Source organism: Nyctereutes procyonoides, unplaced genomic scaffold, assembly GCF_905146905.1.
Source record: "Nyctereutes procyonoides isolate TBG_1078 unplaced genomic scaffold, NYPRO_anot_genome, whole genome shotgun sequence".
NCBI lineage: Eukaryota > Metazoa > Chordata > Mammalia > Carnivora > Canidae > Nyctereutes > Nyctereutes procyonoides.
The window spans coordinates 72,827,087-72,847,531 of record NW_026575125.1 but is presented as its reverse complement, the minus strand read 5'-3'; the positions used below and the strand labels follow the sequence as shown (position 1 = coordinate 72,847,531).

At 40.6% G+C, this 20,445-nt stretch overlaps 1 protein-coding gene across 1 annotated transcript in view; it reads left to right on the top strand.

The window, feature by feature from the left end:
* The window catches only part of TRMT2B (tRNA methyltransferase 2 homolog B), a 114,570-nt gene that overhangs the window by 6,991 nt on the left and 87,134 nt on the right, over positions 1-20,445 (top strand). The window contains 6 exon segments of the mRNA XM_055338062.1: positions 3,942-4,200; positions 4,920-4,974; positions 7,010-7,143; positions 7,942-8,017; positions 8,019-8,047; positions 9,851-9,917. Coding sequence (XP_055194037.1) covers positions 3,942-4,200; positions 4,920-4,974; positions 7,010-7,143; positions 7,942-8,017; positions 8,019-8,047; positions 9,851-9,917 — 620 coding nt within the window.

The following is a 20,445-nucleotide window of genomic DNA, read 5'->3' as shown; positions in this document are numbered from 1 at the left end:
GATGGCTAAGTGATATTCTTTTTTAAAAGATTTATTTATTTGTTCATGAGAGAGACAGGCAGAGGGAGAGGCAGGCTCCTTGAGGGAAGCCAGATGTGGGACTTGATCCCAGGACTCTGGGACCACGCCTTGAGCCAAAGTCAGATGCTCAACCACTAAGCCATCCAGGAGTCCCCAAATTGCATTTCCACCAACAGTGGAAGAGGGTTACCCTTTTTCCACATCCTTGCCAACATCTGTTGTTTTCTGACTTGTTAATTTTAGCCATTGTGACCCATGTGAGGTGGTATCTTGTGGCTTTGGTTTGAATTTCCCTGATCAAATGATGTGGATCATTTTTTTCACATGTCTGTTGGCCATTTGGATGTCTTTTTTGGAGAAATGTCCGTGTCTTCTGCCCATTGCTTGACTAGATTTTTTGGGTTTTTTGGAGGTGTTTGAGTTTGATAAGTTCTTTGTAGGTTTTGGATACTAGCCCTTTATCTGATAACACATTTGCAAATATCTTTTCCTATTCCATAAGTTGTCTTTTAGTTTTGTTGACTGTTTCCTTTGCTGTACAAAAGCTTTTTATCTTGATGTAGTCCCAATAGTTCATTTTGCTTTCGTTTCTCTTGCCTTTGGAGACTTGTCTAGCAAGAAGTCACTGTGCTGAGGTCAAGGGGGTTGCTGCCTGTGTTCTCTAGAATTTTTTTTAAAGATTTTATTTATTTATTTGATGCAGAGAGAGAGCACAAAGGGCAGCTGGAGCAGGAGCAACAGGCTCCCTGCGGGGAGCCCAATGCTTGGGGGCCCAATCCCAGGATCCTGGGATCATGACCCAAGCCAAAGGCAGACTGAGCCACCCAGACGCCCCTCTTATAGGATTCTGATGGATTCCTGTCTCACATTTAGGTCTTTTTTAAGATTTTATTTTTTTATTCATGAGAGAAACACAGAGGCAGAGACATAGGCAGAGGGATAAGCAGGCTTTTCACAGGGAGCCAGATGCAGGACTCATCCTAGGACCCTGGGATCACTCCCTGACCCAAAGGCAGAGGCACAACCACGGAGCCACCCAGGTGGCCCCCACATTTAGGTCTTTAATCCATTTTGAGTCTATTTGTGTGTATGATATAAGAAGGTGGTCCAGTTTTCCCAATACCACTTGAAGAAAATGTCTTTTTTTGTTTTATATATTTTATTTTTAAAATTTATTCATTTGAGAGAGAGAGTGCGCGCTAGAGCATGAGCAAGTGGGAAGGTCAGAAGGAGAGGGAGAAGCAGACTCCCCATTGAGTAGGGAACGCTATCCGGGGCTCAATGCCAGGACTCCAGGATCACAATCTGAGCCAAAGATGGATGCTTAGCTAAGCCACCCAGGTGCCCCGAGACTCTTTTTTTTTTTTTTTTTTATGATAGTCACACACAGAGAGAGAGAGGCAGAGACATAGGCAGAGGGAGAAGCAGGCTCCATGCACCTGGAGCCTGACGTGGGATTCGATCCCGGGTCTCCAGGATCGCGCCCTGGGCCAAAGGCAGGCGCCAAACCGCTGCGCCACCCAGGGATTCCCCCCGACTCTTTTTTTAAAATTGAATATTCTTTCCTGCTTTGTCAGAGATTAGTTGACCCTAGAGTTGAGTTGAGGGTCCATTTCTGGATTCTCTATTCTGTTCCATTGACCTATGTGTCTGTTTTTGTGCTAGTATCACACTGTCTTGATGACCACAGCTTTGTAATCTAGCTTGAAGTCTGGAATTGTGATGCCTCTAGCTTTGGTTTTCTTTTTCTTTTTCTTTAAGATTATTTATTTATTTATTTATAGAGACACAGAGGGAGAGGGAGAGAGAGAGGGAGGCAGAGACATAGGCAGAGGGAGAAGCAGGCTCCATGCTGGGAGCCCGACCTGGGACTCCATCCCAGGTCTCTAGGATCACATCCCCGGCTGCAGGCGGCGCTAAACCGCTGCGCCACGGGGGCTGCCCTGGTTTTCTTTTTCAACATTCCTTTGCCAGTTCAGGGTCTTTTCTGTTTCCATACAAATTTTAGGATTGTTTTTTCCAACTCTGTGAAAAGTGCTGATGGTATTATTGCATTGCATGTGCAGATTGCTTTAGGTAGCATAGACATTTTAACAATATTTATTCTTTCAATCCATAAGCATGGAGTGTTTTTCCATCTCTTTGTGTCTTCCTCAATTTCTTTCATGAGTGGTCTATAGTTTTCTGAGTACAAATCTTTTGCCTCTTTGGTTAGGTTTATTCCTAGGTATCTTGTGTTTTTGGTGCAATTGTAAGTGGGATCGATTACTTGATTTCTCTTTCTTCTGTCTCTTTGTTAGTATATAGAAATGCAACTGACTTCTGTGCATTGATCATTGATTTTATATCTTGCAAATTTGCTGGATTCCTGTATTGGTTCTTGCAATTTTTTTGTAGAGTTTTTTTGTGTTTTCTTCATGAAGTATCATGTTGTCTGTGAAGAGTGAGATTTTGACTTCTTTGCTGATTTGGATGCCTTTTATTTCTTTTTGTTGTCTGATTGCTGAGGGTAAGACTTCCAGTACTATGTTGAATAACAGTGGACATTCCTGTCATTGAAGCTTTTCATTATCTTCCCTGTTCCTTTTTTAAAAATATTTTATTATTTATTTATTTATTTATTTATTTATTTATTTATTTATTTGAGAGAGGAGAGAGAGCCAGAGAACATGAGCAGAGGATAGGGGGCAGAGGGAGAAACAGACTCCCCACTGAGCAAGGAGCCCAGTGCAGGGCCCAATCCCTTGACCCAAGGATCATGACCCAAGCTAAAGGCAGACACTCAACCCACTGAGTCACCCAGGCACCGCAACCTCCCTATTTCATCTTTATTTCACTACGTAAAGCCACCATCAACCCACTGTTGCCTTCATAATAAAGTCCATATTTTAATCAGGCATTAAAGTTTTTCCAGATCTCACTTTGATGTAAATTTCCAACCTCATTTACGCTGTTCCCTAAAATGAACTACTATTTTAGCCAGACTGACTTAGCCATTGCCCAGATGTTTATCTGATTCACTTCCCTGCCATCCTTTAAGACCTGGTGCAAGGCTTACCTGCTCTGGGAAGCTTTTCCTGAGCATTAATCAGGACCTAAGCATATTGTGTTATTTATTACCATCTTTTCCTGCATCTGCACTTGATCTTCTTTATTAGATTTTTAAAGGTTTTATTTATTTATTCATGAGAGACACAGAGAGAGAGAAAGGCAGAGACACAGGCAGAGGGAGAAGCAGGCTCCATGCAGGGAGCCCGATGTGGGACTTGACCCCGGAAGTCTGGGATCATGCCCTGAGCCAAAGGCAGACGCTCAACTGCTGAACCACCCAGGTGTCCCCTTCTCAATTAGATTGTAACCTTTGTAACCCTTTCACTATGTTGTGTGGCACGGTGTCTTGCACATCATTAGCACTTTCTAAGTGTTAGTTGACGACTAATTTGTTTTTGAGTGGGAGGCTAGGATATAGAGAGGGACTAGCCATAGAAGTGTATCCAGGGAGTTGAACACATCTCTGGAGGACAAGAGTCTATTTCCCTCATCTTTTTATTTTGGGAACCTAAGCCAGTACTTGACATGCAGTACCATTCAGCAGGCCTGCTTTTACCAAGGGTTGACTCTGTGACAGGCACTGTGCTACATGCTGAGCTTCCGTAAGGATTTTTTCTTTAAAGATTTTATTTATTTCTTCATGAGAGACACAGAGAGAGAAGCAGAGACATAGGTAGAGGGAGAAGTAGGCTCCCACGGAACTCGATCCCAGGACCCTAGAATCACGACCTGAGCCAAAAGCAGACGCTCAACCACTGAGCTACTCAGTTGTCCCTCCATAAGGGTTTGTAATTGAATGAAGGGGTTTGGGAGTTGTGCTTCTGTTTCTCAACTTCTGTTTGTTCACCTTTCATGCAGGTGAATTTCAGTGTTTCTGTGGTTGGCAGGTATTATGAAAAGAGTCCTAATGCATAGCCTGAGGTGTTTCTTCTCCAGGGTGGGTCTTCTCTCCAAACCAAGATTACTCCCCTGGTGTGCCACAAAACCTCCAGGTTGGTCACAGCTCTTTAAGAGCTCAGCATGTAAGGGAAACTTCACTTACATGATAGCCAAGAAGTGTCAAAGAGGACAAAAAAGTTAGAAGAAATCAAACCATGTTGGACCACCTAATGGTTCCTGGCAGGAAAGGTAAGGCCCAGGCTGATATCCTTTCTCATTAGCAAGTTTGAATCCCTGGGCTTACTAAAATTCTGTATTCCTGATGTAACTAACATGGCATTGCAAGGATTCAAGGGGGTACCTAAGGTAGGATACCAAGGGCAAATTTGAAGACATCTGAAGAATGTTGGTGGAAATGCTTTGTGATGGCAGAAAATATTCTCTTTGTCTTTAAGTGTGTTTTTTCACAGAAATGAGGTATTAAAGTAGGACCTTGTCTCTATAAAGGTCCAGGGCAGGTATGCTGAAAACCAGGAATCCAGAGACATCAGATGGCTTACAAATGAATAGTCCCCTTGCAGCCATGCAAACACAAATATACCTCATTTTATACAACGAATGTATTTTCTAAATCAAATTATATTTTAAAAGCATTAGGGAGGTGAGCTGTTTAAAGGAAGCCAACAGTGAAGCCTTTTGTAATATGATTAATTACCTCCTGATAAATCTGGATTTTTTCTTATATTAAGTTTGCCCATCTGTTCTGCTTTGTTAAGTAGACAGCACCAAAATGGGCTCTTCTCCCAGACTGTATCTCCCCAGGGGCATTAGAGTTAGGTTTCTGAATAAGTAAAATGCCAGAGAAAATGGTGGCAGGAAGTACTTATGCATAGTAGGTGCCCAGTATACACACACACACACACACACACACACACACATAAAATGAAGTGCCTGAATTTTTTTTTAAGGCTGGCCTATGTTGTGACACCGCTCTGGAGACTGAGCTGTGAGGAACAGTTCAAGGTTGATACCCAGCTTAAGTTTTCTTTTTTTTTAAGATTTTATTTATTTGAGACAGAGAGAGAGAGCGCACAAGCAATGGGGAGGAGCAGAGGGAGAGGGAGAAGCAGATTCCCTCCCTGAGACCAGAGAGCCTGATGAGGGGCTCGATTCCAGGACCCTGATCAGGATCATGACCTGAGCTGAAGGCAGACACTTAACCCACTGAGCCACCCAGGTACTCTCCCAGCTTGAGTTTTCACTCCTTACTTCCATCAGGATGAATAGTACCAGACATATAGGAAGCTTGACTGGACAGCTCTACCCAGATGCTGTAACAGTTGCTTAAAATCAACATGCTAAGGAATCTGAAAAGTTTTTTTTCAAATGTATTTATTTTTTATATTAACATATACTGTACTATTAGTTTCAGAGGTAGAATTTAGTGATTCATCAGTTGCATACAACACTTAGTGCTCATTATTTCAAGTGCCATCCTTAATGCCCATCACCCAGTTACCCCATCCCTTCACCCACCTCCCCTCCAGCAACCTTCGGTTTGTATCCTAGAGTTGAGTCTCTTGTGGTTCACCTCCCTGTTTTCATCTTATTTTTCCTTTCCTTCTCCTATGTTCATCTGTTTTGTTTCTTAAATTCCACATGAGTGAAATCATATGATATTTGTCTTTCTCTGGCTGACTTATTTCCCTTAGCATAATACTCTCTAGTTCCATCCACATCGTTGCAAGTGGCAAGATTTCATTCTTTTTGGTGGCTGAGTAATATAAATCCAAAATTTTAACTTTGCACCTGTTATGTCTTCCAAACTCTGGAGCCATATATCAAAATGCCTGTTTCCTTTCTCCCTTGCCTTTTTGTTATTCCTATAGCTCTGTATGTATGAGTGCTTTATATAGCTGCACTTTCCAGCCTGGTAGCCACTAGCTACAGGTGACTATTTTATTTTAAATACAGTCAATTCTGCTGTAATGCTTGTTTTAAAAACACAAATTTATTCCAAGGAATTGATAGGTCAGGGAACAATTTGAACATAATGCAAATTATCACGTTGACTTAGAAGTGATTTCGTCGGCGAGAAATACCAGATGAAAGAAGCAAACTGCACCCAGCAGAACTGACTGCATAAGCATACATAAAATGAACACGCACACACCCCTCAAACATCTACGGGTTCCCACAGTTCACTGAGCATGTTATGAGCCACACTCATCCACATCTGCTGCTAGGTCTTTCTGTGTGACACACAACCCTTCTTTCACCACTTCATGGTAACTTACAAGTGGACAGCCACTTCCATAAGCAAACTTAAGGTCTTTGTCAGGGCAAAGAGTCATTCTTCCTGTAGTATGTATCTATACATTCCTTAACCATTTAATATGTAAAACTGTATTACGTGTTATGTTAGGTTCCTTTCTCTTTTATGTGCATTACTGATAAAGTTTTGGAATGTGTGCCTAACCCTTTTTTTCTCATGAGCCCTGTGATTTCTTTTTTTTTTTTAATTTTAATTCCAATATAGTTAAACAACAGTATTAAATTAGTTTCCAGCATACAGTATAATGATTCAGCAATTCTGTGTATTAGTACTCTTAATGTTCAATGATTTCTTTTGTGTGATTTTGCATAGCATAAAAATGCTTCTGTCCTCTTATAGCAGAGGTGACTGTATAAGTTAACTAAAATTAAATGAGACTAAAAATTCAGTTCCTCATCACATGAGCCTCATTTAAAGTGCTCATTAGCCACATGTGGCTAGTGGTTACCATAGTATATAACATAATACCAACATAAAACATTTCCATTATCCCAGCACTGACCTATAGCTTGAGTGTTCAAACTGAAAGATCAGATAAAATGAAGAGCTTACACAAGAGCTCACTCTTGACCTTTCTCCCAATACCTTCTTAGGTCTACTGCTGGCACATCATTATGGATTTCTTGTCTGCTAAGACCATAACCCAGGAATCTGTGGGACACCCTTTTCCTCTTTGTTTTCCTTTCTTTGAGGTGATACTGCATAAATCTTTTTCTTTTGCAGGTGAAATTTGAAGCTCAGAAGAAAATTTTACAGAGACTAGAGTCTTACTTCCAAAAGCTCAATGGAGTCAATGTGACAACATCTGCACCCAGAGCTGAGGGGCTCTGTTGTCTTTTCCATCCTATTATATCCTCTGTAAGCTCTCACTTCCCTTTCTTTATCTACTAAGTCCCCTTAATAACTAATAATATCAGCCAGTACCTACTGGGCACTTTCTGGGGACCAGGCCCTGTGCTAAGTGATTAACATGTGTCATTGTCTAGTTTACTGTTTATAGTCACCCTGAGGGGTCGGCACTATCATTTTACAGCTGAAGATGTTGGGATTCAGAGAAATTAAGTGATTTGCCCAAGGACACACATCTAGAAAATGCCAGAGCTAAGGTTCACACTCAGGTCTAATTTGATGTAGAGCTCACTTTCTCAACCACTACAGTGTTAACCTCTAGAAAGATTTCAGACTTTGGAAACCTAATGAGGCCTCAGAGAGGTAGAACTTAATTTATGGCAGAGTTGGCAAACTATGGCCCTTAGGCCATAACTGTCTTCTAGCCCTGCTTTATTTTGTAAAGTTTTATTTGAACACAGCTGAGCACTTGTTTATGGACTGTCCGTGGCTGCTTTTACACTACATGGCAGAATTAAGTAGCTGTGACAAGGACCATATGACTTGCAAAGCTTAAAATAATTTGTTATCTGGCCCTTTCCTAGAAAAGTTTGCTAACCCCTGCTTCATGGCAAGATTGAAACTCCTTTTCACTATGGAGTGTCTGTGAAGTATCTTGACCTCAGCTATGGACTCTCACATAGGCAATAACATTCAAGCAAGCACATTTACTTGTCCTCATCTAGAGGACATTCTTACATTCCTTTTATTGCTGTTCTCTTTGGTTTCATTTGTCCTGTTGTGCTTCTCCTGCCCTGCCTTCTGCAACCTGTCATCAACGGCTACCAAAATAAGTCCACCTTCTCTGTGAACTGAGGTCCAGATGGCAATACAAAGACCATGGGGGTACTACCTGGGAACTTGGAGAATTCAGTTGAAGGCCATGACTAGTAGAAATAACAAACCAAGGGCTGAGAGGAGAGGGAAGGTGCAGGAACGGTGTTAGCGGGGGTGGAGAAAAATGGAAAATATGGCTGCCTTAAAGGAGAAGGATGAAATATTTGATGCAGAACGTGATCACAAAGTTGATTTTGGATGCTTTTGGGCAGGTAGTCATTGTCACATATTACTAGGAATCACAACCATCACACTTTTTTTCTAAAAGCCATATGTGGGGACACCTGGGTGGCTCAGCAGTTGAGCATCTGCTTTGGCTCAGGGTGTGATCCTGGGATCCAGGATTGAGTCCTGCATCTGGCTCCCTGTGAAGGGCCTGCTTCTCCCTCTGCCTATGTCTCTGTCTCTGTGTGTCTCTCATGAATAAATAAATATACCTTAAAAAAATAAAAGTCATATATGCTTGAACTCCAGTTGACACTTAGTAAATGTTAATGTTGCCACTGTCCACTTACCATTGTCATTATCATCATTTTATGCACCTTTCCATACTGGGAACAGTCTCCTCTTTATTAGAGAATTGCCTTTTTTTGTTGTTGTTTTAGATTTTATTTATTCATTTGAGAGCGAGAAAGAGAGAGCCATAGCATGTGTGGGGAGGAGGGGCAGAGGGAGAGGGAAAAGCAGACTCCCCAGTGAGCAAGGAGCCTGATGCAGGGCTCGATCCCAGGACTGTGAGTTTATGACCTGAGCTGAAGGCAGGTGTTTAACCCATTGAGCCACCCAGGCACCCCGAGAGTCATCTTATCTTTTCTTTTCTTTTCTTTTCTTTTCTTTTCTTTTCTTTTCTTTTCTTTTCTTTTCTTTTCTTTTCTTTCTTTTCTTTTCTTTTCTTTTCTTTTCTTTTCTTTTCTTTTCTTTCTTTTCTTTTCTTTTCTTTTCTTTTCTTCTTTCTTTCTTTCTTCTTTCTTTCTTTCTTTCTTTCTTCATTCATTTTCTTCCTTCCTTCCTTTCTTTTTTTAAAGAAGATTTTATTTATTTGTTTATGAGAGACACAGAGAGAGACAGAGACATAGGGAGAGGGAGAAGGAGGCTCCCTGTGGGGAGCCTGATGTGGGACTCGATCCCAGGACCCTGGGATCACGACCTGAGCCAAAGGCAGACCCTCAACCACCGAGCTACCCAGGTGCCCCACCTTTTATATTTCATATCTCCAGATCTCTGAAAACTAGAGCTTTCTGTGATAAATATGTCTTAAAGTAATTGGTAGAGGAGGTGAGTGGTGGTCAGGGAAATCACAATGGTATGTTTCTGAGACTTAATCCCAGTACCCATTCCCAGATTCCATTCCTGAAGTTTCCATTTGCTGATTTTCAATAAATCCACTTGAAACACCATCATTTTATATTAGTCACACTGTTTAATACCCATATGCCTTAAACTACAGTTCATTAGGGCAGGCACTTGGCTCGTCCTCGCCTGCCTATATGCTGAATTAAGTGAGTCTATGACGTCAGTGTTCTATTATTCAGTAACAAAAACAAAACCAGTTACATTTTATTTCCCTCTTAAAATATGAACAGAAAGCAGACCTTGTCATATTGTGCATTTGTGGCATGAGAGAAAATATTGCAGACTTGCTCTATTAGGAATAAGTTTTGTAATGGCTAGGCCAGGAAACAGGTTTTTGAGAAGTGGCCTTGAGCTTGAATTAGGTTGAGCTTGAATTCTGCATATGCCTCTGAAAAGAGGGAGTTTGAATTGCCAGACATTATTTTCTAAATAATCTTTCATCAAGAAAACCATTGAAATCAAATCCTTTCTCTTTTCTTTAGACAGAAACATCGTTTGTGTACCCTCTAACCATCTGGAGAACATCCCTGAAAAACACAGTCAAGTGGCCCAGGTAATGAGGAACAAAGGCTGGTTGAAGATGACCCTAGGCATTGCAGTCTAACCATAGTGTCTTTGACATTTTTTTTGTTTTGTTTTGTTTTTTGTTTTCCTGACGTTTTAATAATAGAGCAGCTTCTGGTGCTACAGGGGAGGAGGAGCTCTGTTCTGAAAGCATACCTTGTAACATGGAGAGAACATTGCCAATGTTTTATTTTAGGGAGGGTGGAAGGCAGGAGAGAGAACCTCATCCATTATCACTCATGTCAGACATCCAAGGAATTTAATAAGAAGGAAGTATTAGGAAAAAGAGGTACTGATGAGGGCAGCATAACAAATGGCCAAGTGTCTGAAATATTTGGAAGGCTAGTGTTTTCTGCAGAACAGAACTGAGGGATATCATGAGAGATGTAAGTGGTATGGCATCTACATCATGAGGTTGGCCTCTAAGACATTTTTATTTCCTTCTTTTTCATGCACCTACTATTTATTGAGTGCCTACTATGCGTTGGGCACTGCTAGGTGCTGGGGATCCAATGATGACACAGATAGGTATGGTACCTGCTCTTGTGGAACTTAAAAAAACAAGTCAAAAGCCTTGCTCATGAGGACTGAACAGGATTCCCAGCTGACACTCTTGTTCCCTGTTGGTCCTTACCAGCACCCACCCTCCTAAGGATTTAAGTTCCTGACACTTGGGCGATGCCTTCTAATAGGATACATCTTGACCTCCCAGATTTCCCTGCTAGGATGCATCTTCCTTTGTAGAATTGTTCTCCAGAAATCTTCCTTCATCAGCTTCTTCTCCCATTCTCTCAAGTGGTTTTTCTAAACTTTTACCTCTCAATTCCTTACCCCATCACTTCTACCCTTGCCGTAATTGTACCTAATTCTTCCCCGGAAAATTAAGGCCATCACATGAGAACTCCTTTAGCTTCTTCTCTTAACGTCTGCCATTTTCACTGAAATCTTATCCCTTTCCTCCTATCTCAGTGAAAGAGGTGATTGGTCCTCCCCCTGTTTAAGTCTATCCTTCCTCCTTGAAACACCATCTTGGACCCCTCTCCTCCCTTCTTTAAATTCTTGCTCCTTCATTGCATACCCTCTTTCTCCTGTTTCTGTACCTCCTTGTCTATGACTTCTATTGGCTCTTTTTTTTAGTTCATAAACATATTAAATGTCTCCCATCTTTTAAAAAATGTCATGGTTCTTCTGTCCTTAACATTTCATAGAAATTGATCTTGTCACAGTCATCAGTGACCACTACTATGCCAAATCCAATGGAAACTTTCCCTAACTTCCTCAACTTTTCTCTGCCTTTGACACCACTTCTTTTTCTTTTTTTTTCTTTTTTTTTACCACTTATTTTTCTTATTTCCTTCCTTGAAACGCTATCTTTGATTTCCATGATTCCTTTCTCTGATGGTTTTCCTCCTATCTCGCTGGCCACTTCTTAATCTTTCCCATGGGATCTTTTTCTTTCCTCCTTTGCTACTGTAAGTATTGGTATCCCCCAGGACTCTGTCCTTGGTCTTCTTCTTTCAAATATATTTTCTTCTTTTCAAATATATTCATGGGAAATTGTACCCAAGTATAGTTGATGACTGGAATGACCACCTACAAATTGATAACTCCTAAATTTATATTTGTATTCTGGCTCCCTCTTGAGCTTTAGGAGTTGCATTTCTAAAAGGCTAAAAAACTTACTTAGCTGGCCTGCAGAGCTCTTCAAATCAGCATTGCTCTAGATCAAGGTTTCTCAGCTTCTGCACTATTGACATTTTGAATTGGATCATTTTTTTTGTTGTTGTGTGGAGCTGTTAGGTGCATTATAGGACTTTAGGAGTATCTTGTGGGCCTCTGCCTACAAGATACCATTAGTTGTTACAACCAAAATTGTCTCCAGATGTCTCATGGGGGGTACCGTTACCTCCAGATGAGAAACACTGCCTTAAACTATCCTCTTCTCTTTCAGAATATGCTTCTTTTTTCTCACCTTAGTAAATGGTAGCACCATGTGCTACAAACATGTCATCCTACACTCCTCTGTCTTAATCCCCACCTTCCCCCTCAGCCACATCTGATCAGTCTCCAAGTCCTGTCAATTTTCCTTTCTAAAAATACCTTGAGTCCACCCTCATCTATTTCTACCATTATACCACCACCACCACCACTCTATTCTAAGCTACCATCTTCTCTTGCCTAAACTTCTATAGCAGCCTCCAAACTGGTCTCACTAGTTCCAGCCCCTACCTTGGCTTACTCTATACACTGCAGCCTGAGGCGTCCTTAAGATGCAAATAAAATACTGCAATCTTGCTTAAAATTCTTCCATAGTTATCCAATAGCTTTTAGAGTAAAGCTTAAATTTGTTACCTTTGCACTGGTGGATCTTCATAAGAAGTTCCTTGGCCTCTTCTGCCACATCCTCATGTGGTTTCCTTTTTCCATTCACATGGAACTAAAGTTATCCTGATAAGCTATCTCCCTTTTGCCTGAGGCTGTCCTTTCTCCACAGTGCCCTCAGTCTTCTCTGGGCTTCTGCTTATGTTCAAAGATTCATTTCAAGCAGTAGATCCTATAGAAAACCGTATCTTACTTCTCAGTCTGATCAGGGATTTCTCCTTTCTTTACTCTTATATCCCCCATTGCTTATCTCCTATTGTTACTCTCCTTGTTATACCATATTGTATTGTGCATCAATGCTTCCTGAACTAGACTGTGGAGTTAGCAGCTGTGTATTATTTAATTTTGTAGCCCAGCACTTAGCATGGATTCATACACATAGTGCTCACCAAATGTTTGAATGAATACCTCTTTTTTTAAAGATTTTATTTCTTTATTCATGGGAGACACACACACAGAGAGAGAGAGAGGCAGAGACATAGGCAAAGGGAGAAGCAGGCTCCTTATAGGGAACCTGATGCAGGACTCGATCCCTGGACCCCAGGATCACGCCCTGAGCCAAAGGCAGACACTCAACCGCTGAACCACCAGGTGTCCCAGAATGAACACTTCTTTGCAATATTTACTCAACTTTCTAGCCTTTTCAGCTTCCATTGGGCAAATTGTTTGCCCTACACATCTATTCAGAGGAATTCCTTTTCCCTGCAAAATCTGTATTGGGACCTAAGGTCCAAGCCAGTAGGTACTCAAATACAGGCTAGATGCCCACTGGAATAAAAATAATACCATATGGATAGCCCTTGGTTGTTCTCACTTTTTATTTTTATTTATTTGTATTTTTATTTTTTAAAGATTTATTTATTTATTCAGAGAGAGAGATAGAGAGAGAGAGAGAGAGAGAGAGAGAGAGAGAGAGAGAGGCAAAGATACAGGCAAGAGGGAGAAGCAGGCTCCATGCAGGGAGCCTGATGTGGGACTCGATCCCCCGTCTCCAGGATCACACCCCAGGCTGCAGGTGGCACTAAACCGCTGCGCCACTGGGGCTGCCCTTTATTTTTATTTTACCTTCATCTCTCTTTCCCTGTTCCTGGTAGTGACATTCTACTCCATTAAGATGATGGGAGAACCCAGTGTGCCCCAATTTGAGATTTAAATGTCAGCTCTTGAGTCAAAATATGAATTTTATGGGAGTTGACAGAGCACCAAGACCTAAGAACCAGTCTATAAATAAAATACTGTCAAAGAAATACAAGGACATAGTTTTAAAAGTCAGCTAGTACTAATAGGTTAGTAAGGAAAAATGGCACTCCTCTGCCCTACCCTTCCTTACTCTTTTTTTTCCTTGCTCTTTTTTTTTTAAAAAAAGATTTTATTTATTTATTCATTAGAGAGAGAGAGAGAGAGGCAAAGACACAGGCGGAGGGAGAAGCAGGCTCCCCACAGGGAGCCCAATGTGGGACTCGATCCCAGGACCCCGGGATCACGCCCTGAATTGAAGGCAGACACTCCCTGAGCCACCCAGGCACCCCACCCTTCCTTGCTCTTGAGTCTAACTCCCCAGAAACCACAGCAATTATTTTAGCTATTTCTTCTGGTTTTCTGTATTTCTAAATAGTACATGGTTCTGATGGATTTTACTTTATCAAAATGACATATTATTTGTTGGCTTCCAGTTACAGCATCTAAGAATTTCTCTCCCTTACTTTGTCTCTCTTCCTAAACTACTCTTCTTTTTCTATTTTTATAGCACAATTCTTGGTTAATATTTAGTGGTTATGTTGCTGTGACCACGTAGATATCCACTCCTGAGTCAAGAACATGTACTAAGATTTTATTTGCCCTTATTGTACAAATTTTTGTTTCATTTTATATTGTGAAGAATTGCAAACATAAAGGTATACTTGATAATGGTGTAATGAATCCCATATACCATTCTCCAGCTTCAACAACTATCAGTATGTGTCCAATCTTATTTTACCTATACTCTCACCCATCCCACATTCCACCAACCCATTTGCATTAGTTTGAGGCAAATTCCAGACATTATATCACATAAAATGTGAACTCAGCATGAGTTCTAAAAGAAAGAACTTAATTTTTTAAAACATAACCTCATATCTTCATTAAATCCAGAAATAAACATTTATCCCATAATATCATCAAATATCCAGTAAATGTTCAGGTTTGACACTGGTGTATCACATAAGTGATTTGAGTTTTTAAAAAAATTTTTTTGAAGGACTTTATTTATTTATTCATGAGAGACGCACAGAGAGAGAGAGAGGCAGAGACACAGGCAGAGGGAGAAGCAGGCTCCATGCAGGGAGCCTGACGTGGGACTCGATCCCAAGGTCTCCAGGATCAGGCCCTGGGCCGAAGGTGGTGCTAAACCAGTGAGCCACTGGGGCTGCCTCAAGTGATTTGAGTTTTATAGTTGGTTTGTTCAAATCAGTATTCAGACAAGGTCTGAATTTGATAACCTGTCTTTTCATTCTCTTCTAATTTATGAGTACCCTTCCTTCTTAATTTTTTTGTTCTTGCCGTTTAGTTTTTGAAGAAACTGATTGGTTTTCTGTGGAAACTCTTCTTCTGGATTTTGCTGATTATATTCTCATGATGGCATTTAATGTTATTCCTCTGTCCCCTGTATTCCCTATAAACTGGTAGATCTAGATGATTAGATTCAGATTTAACTTGAGGTGAGAATATTTTTAACGCGTATGTGTCTGATGGCCTCTCTTTCAGTGATGTTAAGATTGAACAGTAGATTCAGTGTCATCAGCCTGATCCACTTATTAAAAAATTTCCTGTTGGGTTTTCTTTTTTCTTTTTTTCCTGTTGGGTTTTCACCTAATGGTTTTCACAGTCATTGGTGATCATTGCCTAGTCTATCATGTGTTCATTTATTAGTTGGAATTCTTCTAAAAATCTTCCTCCCTCCCTCCTTTTTTCTTTCTTTCTTTCTCTTTCTTTTTTCTTTTCTCTTCTTTTCTTTATGAGAGACAGAGAGAGGGAGAGACATAGGCAGAGGGAGAAGCAGCCTCCCTGCAGGGAGCCCGATGTGGGACTCCATCCTGGAACTCTGGGATCACGCCCTGAGCGAAAGGCAGGCGACTAACTGCTGAGCCACTCAGGCATCCCTAAAAATAACTTCTTCTTATCAGCTATTTGGTTACCCTGATGTACTGATACAATCAAGACAGGGTAAATACTTGGTTCACCTTCTTCAAAAGATGATCAGTTAACTTTGTTTCAGTATCATGAAATCATGGATTTTTAACATACTTGATATGTTTTAGTCCACCGAATTTACTATTATTTTGGTACTCAAATTGTTTTGTTTGTAGCCAGTTGGAACTGCTTTAAGTTGTTTCAGCCCTAGGATGGCCCTACTAGTTCTGTAATGATAAAATATTTCTAGCACATCTACATCTTTTCTGCCTGATACTGTGAATCATCCATTTTTTCAAAGAATACTTGTCTCTTTTAGTGGGAAATGGTATTTGGAGGCATAGTATGGGTGCTAGGGTGGTTACTTATACTGGGCTGGTAATATTTGAAGGCCTTTCTAGTGTACAGAGCCATGGAATATTTTTTTAAAGAGAAAATATCAGTTCATAGTGATATATTTAGATCAAATTTGGAATGACAGAACTTTTACTGTAATCCATTGGTTTTTATATTTTTATCTTTTGTCTTACAATGAAAATTATAGTCTGGACATTAACGTAATTATTTATTCTATCCTACTGTGTGTGTGTGTGTGTATGTGTGTGTGTGTGTGTAGTATATATATGTGTATATATATCTTTTATTCTATTTATATATTTATATTCTATTTATATCTTATTCTAATTATTAACATAATTCTACTATATATATTACTCTCTATATATAATTTCAGAACATGAATACTAATATTATTACCAATAAATGATAACTGAAAAAAGAGGTGAAGATTTTTTTTTAATTTATTTATTTATGATAGTCACACAGAGAGAGAGAGAGAGGCAGAGACACAGGCAGAGGGAGAAGCAGGCTCCATGCACCGGGAGCCCGATATGGGACTCGATCCCGGGTCTCCAGGATCGCGCCCTGAGCCAAAGGCAGGCGCCAAACCATTGCGCCACTCAGGGATCCCAGAGGTGAAGATTTATATCTAGTTTGTCACATTACTGTGCGTCTTGACATACTACCTCTCTTTGTAGCTAAGCCACTAACTTGGGGTGCTTGAGTGTCTCAATTGGTTAAACATCTGACTGTTGATTTTGGCTGAGGTCATGATCTCAGGGCCCTGGGATCAAGCCGTGGTCCTTGGATCAAGCCCCGTGTTGGGCTCTGTGCTCAGTGCAGAGTCTACTTCAAATTCTCTCCCTCTCCCTCTCCCCTGCTCCTCACTCTCTGTCTCTAAATAAATAACATCTTTTCAAAAAAGACACTGACTTGATACACAGGTTCTTTTTTTTTTTTTTTACTTTTTTCATTTTGCTTGCTTTCAAATTTTAGGAATTGAGTTTTTTTTTCATTTTTATGAAATTTTCTTTTACAATTTTGTAAAATATTTACATGGTTCCAAAATCAAATCTACAAAATAAAGGTACCTTTAGAGAGGTCTAGCTATCATCTTTGGCCTTTCTATCCAGTTCCCTCCCTCCTTTCAAAAGTAATAAGTTTTGCTTTTGCTTATTAAAAAAAAAAAAGCTTTTCTTAGCTAAAAGGTAGCTTAATATGGACACTATAATGCACCTGCTTTTTAAAAAGAATTTTTAAAAACATTTTTAAAAAATATTTATTTATTTATTATTTATGATAGACATAGAGAGAGAGGCAGAGACACAGGAGGAGGGAGAAGCAGGCTCCATGCCAGGAGCCTGACACGGGACTCGATCCCGGGACTCCAGGATCGCGCCCTGGGCCAAAGGCAGGCGCTAAACCACTGAGCCACCCAGGGATCCCCTAAAAATATTTTTTAAAGGATTTTTAAAAGATCTTATTTATTTATTTCACAGAGAGAGGGAGTAAGCACAAGCAGGGGCAGCAACAGAGGGATCCTCAGAAAGGAGCAGGGAGCAGGCTGCAGGGAGCCTGACCTGATCTGTGGGGCTTGATCCTAGGACCTAGGGATGGGATCATGAACTGAGACAAAGGCAGAAGGCAGGCATTTAACTGATTGAACCATCTAGGTGCCCCTGACAAGATTAATTGATTGATTGGTAATAATTAGTGGTCTGGATTATTTATTTATTCATGAGAGACACAGAGAGAGAGGCAGAGACATAGGCAGAGGGAGAAGCAGGCTCCCCACAAAGAGCCTGATGTGGCACTTGATTCCGGATTCTGGGATCATGCACTGAGCTGAAGGCAGACACTCAACTGCTGAGCCACCCAGGCATCCCTTGAAGATTTTATTTTTAAGTACTCTCTATACCCAGTGTGGGGCTTGAACTCAAGCCTGAGGTCAAGAATCACGCACTGTATTGACTGAGCCAGTCAGGCACCCCTGTGCCTTTTTTTTTCACATAATATTGCACTTCATTTTTTTTTAATAGCTGCATAGTCCTATTCGGTGTGATGGATTTTTATGACTTTTTATTGGCATGAATAATTACCTCATTTTTTCATTGGTTTAGGTTTCTATGAACCTATAGCTCATTTTTTCCCAAGAACTCTTAGGAGCTGTTAAACATTATCTGCATTCACTATATGCTCAACAACTCAAGTTCAGTTTTTTCCTGAAGACTCTTTTCTTGGAATCTTCCATCCTCAGCTCCCAAGGCCTTCTGCATGGCTATTAACCTGGGACTCCTTTTGCTGCTCTGCTGTCTTCTTTTTCTGGTTTACAACCCCAGTTGGGGATGCCTGGGTGGCTCACGCCTTCAATTCAGGGTGTGGTCCTGGGTTCCTGGGATCAGTCCCATATCGGGCTCCCAGTAGGGAGCCTGCTTCTCCCTCTGCCTATGTCTCTGCCTCTCTATCTCTGTGTCTCTCATGAATAAATAAAATAAATCTTAAAAAAAAACCCATTTGACTGGAGTACCACCTCCATTAGCTTCTTGAGGAAGGATACATAGGAGGTAAAGTGATAGTCTTTTCATGTGTATAAATGTCTTTTCTTTCCTGACATATGACTGGAAGTTTCTGTAGATTTATAGACTGAGTTTTGAATAATTTGCCTTTATAAATTTGAAGACATGATTTTATTGTCATCTGGCTGCCAGTGTTGTGTGAGTCTAAATGCTACTTTTAAGTCCTGATTCTTTTTGTAGGTGATTTCTCTCCTCTTTTTCTTGAGAAGCTTTTAGGGAATCTCTTTATCCCTGAAACTTCATGACCATGTGGGCCTTTTATTTCATTCATTGTGGTGGGTACAATTTAGGCCTTGCCAGTCTGGAAGCTAATACTTTCAGATGTGGGAAATTTTCCTGTATTATTTCTTACCTCCTTCCCCTCAGTTTCTGAATTTTCTTTATATCTCCTATTATTTGAATTTAGGACCTCATGGATTGAGTCTATAATCTGCTACTCATTCCTCTCCTATTTTCTTTTTTTAAAGATTTTATTTATTTATTCATGGAAGACAGAGAGAGAGAGAGAGAGAGAGAGAGAGAGAGAGAGAGAGAGAGAGAGAGGAGGCAGAGACACAGGCAGAGGGAGAAGCAGGCTCCATGCAGGGAGCCTCATGTGGGACTTGATCCCGGGTCTCCAGGATCAGGCCCTGGGCTGAAGGTGGCGCTAAACCACTGAGCCACTCAGGCTGCCCTCCTCTCCTATTTTCTATCTTTGCCTGTTTGTTTTCCTTTCTGTGAAATTTTCTTTATAAAAGCCAACATCATAAAGATGAAATTTTTTCTACTGTCCTACATTTAATTTTTAAGAGATTTTTCTTGTTCTCTGATCCTTTTGTATAACATCTTGTTCTTTTTTAGTAATAAAATTAAATAATGTGGTGTGTATGTGTGTGTATGCATTTTTTCTGTTCTTTGAATCGTCTGTTTCCTTTAGGATTTTTTTTTCCTGTTTTGGTCATTTTCTTTCACAGTGGAGACTTTAACCACACAGCTGGTGATACTTGACTGACTATTCTTATTTAAGTGTGAGGCCTTAAAAACCTGATTGGCAGTTCAGCTTCAGTGGGTTTGTTGATTCTTGGCTTTGTATGTCCTCCAGGTGGTCATGTACCCTACATGTTTGTCTCAGGAGATCTTTACTTTGGAGCTATCCAGTTTCTTGAGATTATTATCTACCAAGTTTCTTGTCTGGCTGCTGGCCTTTTAGAATTGAGGTGTGGAAAAAAAATAGAATTGAGATGTGGAAAAGGGATGAGATTCTCCCCATTCAGAATGCAAACTTATATGGAATCTTCCTGTTTCCACCCATCGGTCACTACAACAGTGCCTGGTGTCTCCAAATTTAGAGCTTTTGTGGGTTCATTTTCTCTTCAGAAAAAGATCTCCAGGATGCCTGGGTGGCTCAGTTGGTTAAGCGTCTGCCCAGGGTCCTGGGATCGAGTCCCAAGTCGGGCTCCCTGTTCAGTGGGGAGCCTGCTTCTCCATTTTTCCCTCCCTCCACTCGTTCTCTCTTTCATCTCTCAAATATATAAATAAATAAAATCTTAAGAAAAGAAAAAGATCTCCAGTCTCTTACTACAGGAAGATGGATGTCCTTGGTAGGATGAGGATGTTTACCAGTTTTGTGTCTAGACTTTCAAACACACCTTCTTTTTATATTTTATTTTATTATTTATATTTATTTTATTTTAATTTTATTTTATTTTATTTATTTATTTAAAAAGATTTTATTTATTTATTCATGACAGACACACACACAGAGAGAGAGGCAGAGACACAGGCAGAGGGAGAAGCAGGCTCCATGCAGGGAGCCCGATGTGGGACTCGATCCTGGGTCTCCAGGATCACACCCCAGGCTGACGGTGGCACCAAATCTCTGGGCTGCCGGGGCTGCCCACCTTTTTTAAAAAAAAAAAAACTTTTATTTACTTATTTATTTGTTTGTTTGTTTGTTAGAGAGAGAGAGAAAGCAGAGGGAGGAGCAGAGAGAGAGGGACAAGCAGACTCCATGCTGAGCACCAAGCCCAATGCACGGCTATATCTCAGGACCCTGGGATCATGACCTGA